This window comes from Festucalex cinctus, chromosome 5 (genome assembly GCF_051991245.1).
Source record: "Festucalex cinctus isolate MCC-2025b chromosome 5, RoL_Fcin_1.0, whole genome shotgun sequence".
Taxonomy (NCBI): Eukaryota; Metazoa; Chordata; class Actinopteri; order Syngnathiformes; family Syngnathidae; genus Festucalex; species Festucalex cinctus.
Window position 1 is genome coordinate 7,414,330 of NC_135415.1, and position 8,400 is coordinate 7,422,729.

Genomic DNA, 8,400 nt, shown 5'->3' on the forward strand with positions numbered 1-8,400 from the left:
TATTTTAATTATCGATTTTTTTGAGTGAACGCCTACGTTTTTATTATTATTATTATTATTATTATTATTATTATTATTATTATTATTATTATTATTATTATTATTATTATTATTATTATTATTATTATTATTTCATTTTATTTTTGTATTTTTTTAAACCACACGTCTGACGTTTTCAACAAACCAACTCGCAAGAAGCGCCCGAGACTCCCGTTTCAAGATGGCGGCCACCCTGCACGTCTCTCCAAGTCTAGGCTCTATCTAGTCGTATATTAGATATCTATGCTTCCAAATTCGAGACAAACATGGCGGAAACAAAAGAGGAGCCGCGGCTAACCGGAGAATATTTTCCCAAGGAAAGAAAAACGTTCACCCCCGAGGAAGAAGCCAAGCTTGAAAGGCAACATTTTTGGAGAATAATCGACGCTTTTAAATTTTACAGGTGTTGTTACATGTTAAAGTACACAAGTTTGCGAAAAACTGGCAGCTGTAAACGCATAACTCTTTTGCACAAGTGTTAATTCCTCTCAGTCCATTTATTTTCCCCCACCACCGTTCTTATTTATTAATTTGCCTGCTTGCTCAATTTGTTTATATGCCCCTACCCATTATGTTGTCCTCTTCTGAAACACGTTTGCAATCCATCCTTATCCTAAGAAAAATAACGTTTCAGACATTTTGACGAATTAATTTGACGTTTTTAGATTTTTCACAACAATTTGAATGTACTAATAAGCTTGTAATTGTACTCACGAAAGCAACAAAGTATACCCACCTCCTCCCCCACACACACATATTTTGTGACTTTTTCATTCCTTCTCTTAGGACCCATGTACAAGAGCATGTCAATCGAGCCGAGCGTCACTTTCGTAGTCTGCCACAGCGCCACCAGAATTTACTGCCGTCTGTACTGCCAAACCTGGTCCGCATCCGTCAATGTGCAGACCACAACCATGAAGTCCTACAGGCCATCGTCGAGCACAGCATTCACATGTTTGAGAACATCGAGTATGGGGAGAGGGTGAGTACTCGCCAATAAACTGTTTTTGTACTTGTGTGGGTTCTCTGTTTACTCTGGCTTCCTTCTACTGCACAAAATGACATATACAAATTTAGCTGAAGACTTCCTGGCATACCTGATTGGTTATCTATATGTTAGCCATTTGAGTGGTGATCTGTCCGCCTTTGGTTTGGCTTCAGCTTTCACAAGACTGAACAACTTAATCTGTCTAAACACTGGATGAATAGATCTCGTTCCAATGTGTTTTTATACCCTATTCAGGAAGATCCGAGGAAGGTGCGCTCCTCCTCAACATTTGACATGGACAAGCTCAAGTCCACCATAAAGCAGTTTGTCAGAGACTGGAGTGAGGCTGGTCGGGGGGAGCGGGACTCCTGCTATCAGCCCATCATCCAGGAGATCCAAAGACACTTCCCAAGTGACCAATAGTAGGAAGCACATTTAAGCTCTTACAAATCAATGCAAGGATGCACCATACACGCAGATGGTTACTTCATTTGCTCAGATGTATATTGCACATAACTTAAATGGGTGTTGACATAATCACAGAACATCAATTGCTATGTATATCGCAGTGTGTATATCTTAATTGTGGTCTTGTAAACTAGTGAGTGTTTTCCATGTGATGTGTGTTTTATTATGTCAGTGATGTGTCTAAGGTCAGCGTGCTGGTCCCGGGGGCCGGACTTGGTCGCCTAGCCTGGGAAATTGCTCGTCTGGGCTATATTTGCCAGGGCAACGAATGGAGCTTCTTTATGCTTTTCTCTTCCAACTTTGTTCTTAATAGGTGTGTTGTGAACAGACACAAATCCTCCATTTTTGATTAGTTCCTTGTAACGATGTAATTCTGTTTTTGTGTTTCACTCAGGTGTGTAAATGTGAATTGTCTGACACTGTACCCCTGGATTCACCAATTTAGCAACAATAAGAAGTCGTCCGATCAGACACGGGCTATCAGATTTCCTGATGTCAATCCTCAGAGCCTACCACCAGATTCAGATTTCTCCATGGTAGCAGGGGACTTCCTAGAAGTCTACTCTGATGCAGGTCAGTAAAATAAAACCTTCCTGGGAGGGATGTGTGAAAATGCGTCGCACTGTGAGTCAAAATGTCTGTGTAGATTTGTTGGTACCCTCCGTTAAAAAGGGAAACCTAAACTGCAATTTGCCAGAGTTTATAATAACAAGCCTCAAATCATTGAGGCAAAACTGAAAGTTCTTGGCAAGCCACATTAGATTGTAAATGTTCTTGAATGAAGTTCTTATTGATTCGACATTATACTGTATATTTAATAAATGGCATACTTGTGTTAGATTCTTGGGACTGTGTGGCTACTTGCTTCTTTATCGACACGGCTCATAACGTCATACAGTATGTGGAGACCATCTGGAACATTCTTAAACCTGGAGGAGTGTGGATCAACTTGGGTGAGTCCCCATCGCAGTCTCTGTCTGTAAACTATAAAAAAAAAAAAGGCTTGTTACACTGTGACATTCAGTTAGATTTGTGTGCATACATTCAGATTTTTTATTCCGTTTTATTTTTTGTTCAGGTCTAAAAATTAGTAAATGTTTGGCTGCTTACTACACTTAATTCAGAAGACAAGGATTGCATACTTGTATTATGTCAATAAAATACAATTATATTTATGAGAACTACAATGCAGTTGACTAAAACACGACTCAGACGATTTTACCAGGATATGGTAGTCTGATATCATTTAGTGCTTTTTTTCTGCAAATGAATTACATATTTTAGAGAGGTTGATTGAGGCTAAATGTTTTTTTTTCCCCTTGGATAAATTCCATAATTAATTTCATTGTTTCCCTTCAGGTCCGCTGTTGTACCATTTTGAAAACATGGCCAATGAGCTCTCAGTGGAACTCAGCTATGAAGACATCAGGGCAGCTATGGTGAAAATAGGCTTCCACATAGTGGTAAACCCAATAATTGAATCATTTGCCCCGCCTCCATTCACTTTGTGGTCATTTGTGAAAACAGTTGATGATTTCAAATGACATCTGTTGTGCTACAGGTGGAGAACGAGTCTCTGCATACCACCTACACGGAGAACGAGCGCTCCATGTTGAGATACATTTATGACTGTGTCCTGTTTGTAGCACGAAAACCTGAACATCTGTACTCTAACTGTCAAGCAGGGGATGACCAACAGAATTCACCGCCAGCTGCCAAATCGCCTCGACAAGAAAACTTGGAGTGTCGTACGTGAGTGGAATTTTTTAACCAAGGACAATAAACTTTCATTTGACAAAAAAAAAAAAAAAATGGATGACCAAGCACGGAAGGAAACTGAACAAGAAAAAACAGGAACTTGGCTAGCTTTTTGTTACATTCTGTTTTGAAGCCACCAAAAATGTAATCAACTCAGGAGGGAGACACAATAAGCATGAACTAAGTATATATTTGTTTAAGGATCATTTCATATTTAAGGAAAATAGTGTTTTTTTACATTTCATTAAGAAGGCACAGTCTACTTTAGTTGCTTTTAGAAATGTGCAACCTTGTGTTAAAAATCAAGTGTAAACGGGTTTCTTCTTAAATCATTGTTTTTCAAATTCTGTATAACCACCTTCAATAACTTTGCAGAGAGCACTGTGGATATAAAAGGTCTGTATATTCCTGTTCAAATGTCAGGTTTTTGTGACATATAAACATAAGATCAAGATTAATCATTTCATCATTTCATCATTTTTGGTTATAGTGACCTCTCATAGTGAAAAGCAAGACTGCAGTGGATTTAAAACATTTGCTTTGAAATCTTACACACTGAAAATCTTTTTTTTGTTTGTTTTTTTAATCAAATAAAATATTTTATAAATAAAGATTAATGAATATGTGTTAGTGATTAGAGAGTTCTGGGGGAAAATGTCATAGTTTGGGTCTGCTTGTGTAACTGGCCTTTGCATTATGTGGGATGGTAAATGCTCAAATGAGGCACATTATTTTCTTCCCTACACTTTCTGAATTGAACCCTTGTTTTTTTTTTTGGGGGGGGGGGCCGGTTTGTGCACAACTTTTCCACATTTGGAACGTAATCACTCACAAAGAACAAATAACGCTGGCGTGCATAAAAAAGTATATTATCCTAACCTTATTTGAATACATATAAATGTGACAAAAAAAAAGGCAAAGTTTGGTATGAGAATTAAAGCTAAGACCCTAAAGCTACAATATCAACCTACTGAGCTAGCCAGAGATGCAACACAAGTTCGCTATGACATAAAGTAGTGGATAATCAACACCTAGAAAAATACCTCCACACTCCATCACATTGTCACCTGATTGGACCGCAAACATGTCAGGTGTTTCATTCAGCCAATAAGCAGTTGCTGCTTCTAACGTCACAAGCCACGGTCAAAACAGAGCTTCCCCTACATCAGATGGGTCAATTATTCAAAGGTATCAAGAGATGTGTACAATAAAGTTTCAGTACACCAAGACACACAGTGAAGCTATCATTAAGTGGAGAAAATATGGCACAACAGTGACATTACCGAGAATGGAATGTCCCTCTAAGATTTATGACAATATGAGACATAAACTGGTCTGACAGGCTGTTCAGTTTTTAGTACATGTAACAGCAATCTCCCCCACCTTTTCAATTGTTTTTATATTATATGTCTGGGCTGCGGAGTATAGACAGAAGCTTATCTTACAAAGAAAAACATCCAAGCTGGCTCCATTTTGCAACTTGAAATCTCTCTAACGCATGTTGAAAAATGTATTAATGGACCGATGACACCAATATTGAACTTTTTGGCCATAATTCCAGAATGAATTTTTGGTGCAAATATAATACGGTTCTTCATCAAAAGAACACCAGACCTATTATGGTGGTGACAGCACTATACATTGGCGTTTTTTTTTCAGCTGGAACATTTCATGTACAAGCAGGCTACATGTGCTAGACACAAAAATAAATAAAAATAAATAAAAATACAGAAACAAAAAAAGTTAGAAAGGCTTACTAGGACATATCAACTTCATTTGGGGTAAATCAGAAGGACTTCAAATGGTTGCAGGTGAGTGCTGACTCCCATTTAAAATTAGTTTAATGTGATTGAGCGCAATTACAAGAGGGTGTGCACTCTTGTGCAACCACGTTATTTCTTATTTGGACTTCCCTTCTTTATAAGATTAACACTAATGGAGAAAAAGTTGTGATGATTTGTCTTTTTTTTTTTTTTTTCCATGTTACAAAGACGTGGCATTGAACAGGGTTGTGTAGACCTTTTTTTATTAATCCAATGTGTCTCTTCAGTTGTTTAACATAATCACTATCAGAATTTATGGCAAAAGTAAAAAAAAAAAAAATCCATCTACTCTCTGTCATGCTGAAGTGATTTGCCTTAACTGTGCAAAGGTTTCTCGTGTACTGTCGAAACTATCATCACTTAATAATCCATCACTATTGATTGCTTCCAGGGATTGTGTGCGATTGGAAACTAAGATGCACTTATTTGCTACATTTCTAGCATTTGAACTAGTGGTTAGCACGCGTCTCACGGTTCTGAGGTTCAGTTTTCCAACTTTGGTTCAAGCTTTATGATGTCCTTGTGTGTCCCTGTGCTTAATGTGTCAGGGGCTTTTCCTACTTCCTCAACCATTACAAAAAAACAACAACAAAAAAACAAACAAACAAACAAACAAAATGTTAGATTCATTAAACATTTTAAATTGTCCAAAGTTGTAAACCTGGCTGTTAATGGTTGTTTGTCTATATGGTCTATATGTACTCTGTGACTCGCTGGTGACCAGTCCAGGTTTTCCGGAGTCTCCAAAGTCACCTGGAATAGTCAGCAGGTGATCTGCAACCCAAATGAGGACAGGTGCCATAAAAAATGGATGGATGGACATTTGTTACATTTCAAATGCAACAGAACAGTCGTGTTCTTGTTGCATGGATGGATCGTTCATGAATTTTTTTTGAAACTTGCTGGCTGCAGCTCCGATAGAATTTTTTTTTTTTTTTTTTTTTTTTTTTTCGGGCGGGGGGGGGGGGGGGGTGCTTAAATAAAGACAAACTGTGCGCTAATCTATAGCCTACCTTGAATTCTTAGATTTTTGGACAGGTCACATTCAGCTACTTCAGATACCCAGCATTCGAATTAATTGTATTTATGTCTGTATGAATGAATGTTTATTTGCTCGTTAAAACTAAAGAATCTTAAGTTTGGTGTAAAGTTTACACTAATTGTGCAAAAAGCACTAGTGAATACTGAATAGTGATAGATGAGCTGCTTTTCAGTGCCTTGGTCAAGGGCACATCAACCGTCATGTTGAACGATACGTTTTCAGATGTGCAAATTATTGTCAAATTTAAACAGATGAAATGTTATAACTTGTCTAATTTGGCATTTTATTTGATTATTTTTTAACATTAACAATAACATTTTTTTTAATTGCAGTAATTCATATATACTTGTTTCCCCCCTAATGTACACTTATACTGTACTGTTAGTTGTTACATTACACTTCCGCTAAAGCATGCATACCGTTCCAATATGGCGGCCAAAAATACGCATCTTGATATAACGCTCCATTTCGCCGGAAAAGGGCTGTCTTTTCCTTTCAAGGCGGGGCCAAACAGTGAAGTGATACTATACTTTGATTGGTCAGCAAAACTGCGCCGAAACAAGCCACTTCCGGAGGTTAAGCTTTCGAGGATTTTTGTTCCAAAGTAACTATAGGCAACTATTGCGCACTTTTTGCACTTTTATAATTTGCCCTTTCATGGCAAAGAGACACGCCAACGACGCTTTATTTTTCCAATCACCCGCTAAGAGAACGTTTCGGTCTCTTTACAGCGTTGTTGACCTGCAGCTCGAGAGCATGGCAGTGTACGGGGGCCTGAGCCCAACGTGCACGCTAGCTTTGTTGAGTGATCGTTGCAGAAAAAGGCGACGTAGCTTAGAAATTCCAGATGTGCCGCAAGAAGAAGCGCAGCTGTACCTCAAGGCGACAAATCCTGACACGCACAAGGAGAATATGTCACCTGCGCAGACGTGCGATTCCACCACGGCCAGAAAACGACGCCGAGAAGAATCAGTTGAATCTGGGACTGACGCTGCTACGGTTTACGATAAAGTAAGTCAATTAAAAATACAAAATTCTATGCAGTACATGTAGAATGACATTCGAATTGCTGGCGTACTGGTTGGATAGCGTCAACACTACCGCCAGATGTCACCCTTTACCCACTTTATGGCTGATCTGACTGACTGCGGGTTTTTTTCTGACTGATTTTATTCAATGTTTTCAGACAGACGCAGATTCTGAAGATTGCATTTACAACTCTTTTCAGTACTGGAGGATCCCTTTGCCTGAAGTCGACCTTTCGCTGCTGGAAGAAACCACAGAACATTGCCAAATAAAACACAATTCAATTGTCAGAAATGCTTCGGATGCAATGGAGACCTGACAAGCACTTCCGTGAGCAATTTGGAAATGTTATGTAGAATTTCTTGTGGCTAGAAATGCAAAGAGATGCAGTTAGTTCTTTGACCAGGTGACCAACACTTTTTCCCAAAATTTGTTGTTTCTTGAGAAACTGTTTCAGCATGTATCTGATGTAATTGATGACCATCTTTATCTTTTATAGTAATCTATACTCTTTGCCTTTACAAGCAAAGCAGTTTAGTACACTAGTAGAACTACAGTACTATGTCTGTCTAGTAGCCTTTTTAGACTCCTGCCATCTACTAAATGACATTTGTGCGCACTAGTAGGACTACTTTGGCGTATTAGACAATTGTTTCTAGTATCTGTTGTTGACACCAGGCTGCTACATCTAATTAGTAAAATCTTACAATAAGCACTGGTGTTGTAAAACAACAAAAAACAAACAAAAAAATCAATAATGTAGCCTTTAAACAAGTAAACAACACAGCCATGCTTGGCTTTTAGGTTCCCCCACCACTACAGTATTGTAACAACTGAATTAAATATTAATTAGCTGATGAGGCAAATCAAAGTCAGTCAGAATGGTCCAGTTGTGATCGACAAATACACTGAAAATAAAATGGCTTGGATGACTAAGAATATTCACTAGAGCAATGTCAAGGCCTTCAACAATTTGCATGGAGTTGTCAATCAGTGCACAATTTTTGCATACCAGTGTGTGCCAAAGTTGTTCTACAAATGAGGGCAAAAGTACATTGTTTTTGGCCGTCACATTAATCAGTATCTTTGTTTTTGACATTATTCCGCCTGTGTTCCTTGATAATATTTCCAGATTTTGGTAAATGAAGTGTATTGAACTTGATTGATTTTAATTGGAGAAAACGCAATGACGAATTGTAAGTACACCTGAGTCAATAAAGTTGCTTTTGGGGGTCATTAATTTGAATGTTTTATGC

At 38.2% G+C, this 8,400-nt stretch overlaps 2 protein-coding genes across 2 annotated transcripts; both read left to right on the forward strand.

Moving 5' to 3' along the window:
- Positions 1 to 198: 198 nt before the first annotated feature.
- Positions 199 to 5,768, forward strand: carnmt1 (carnosine N-methyltransferase 1). Its single transcript, XM_077522935.1, has 8 exons — positions 199 to 442; positions 826 to 1,021; positions 1,283 to 1,449; positions 1,668 to 1,808; positions 1,890 to 2,068; positions 2,335 to 2,448; positions 2,855 to 2,958; positions 3,057 to 5,768. Exons 1-8 carry the CDS (start codon positions 306 to 308, stop codon positions 3,249 to 3,251), a joined length of 1,233 nt encoding a protein of 410 aa, XP_077379061.1. The 5' UTR covers positions 199 to 305; the 3' UTR covers positions 3,252 to 5,768.
- Positions 5,769 to 6,649: 881 nt separating this feature from the next.
- LOC144018554 (uncharacterized) lies at positions 6,650 to 7,813 on the forward strand. The gene is made up of 2 exons (XM_077520813.1): positions 6,650 to 7,129; positions 7,305 to 7,813. Exons 1-2 carry the CDS (start codon positions 6,776 to 6,778, stop codon positions 7,461 to 7,463), a joined length of 513 nt encoding a protein of 170 aa, XP_077376939.1. The 5' UTR covers positions 6,650 to 6,775; the 3' UTR covers positions 7,464 to 7,813.
- Positions 7,814 to 8,400: the final 587 nt, after the last annotated feature.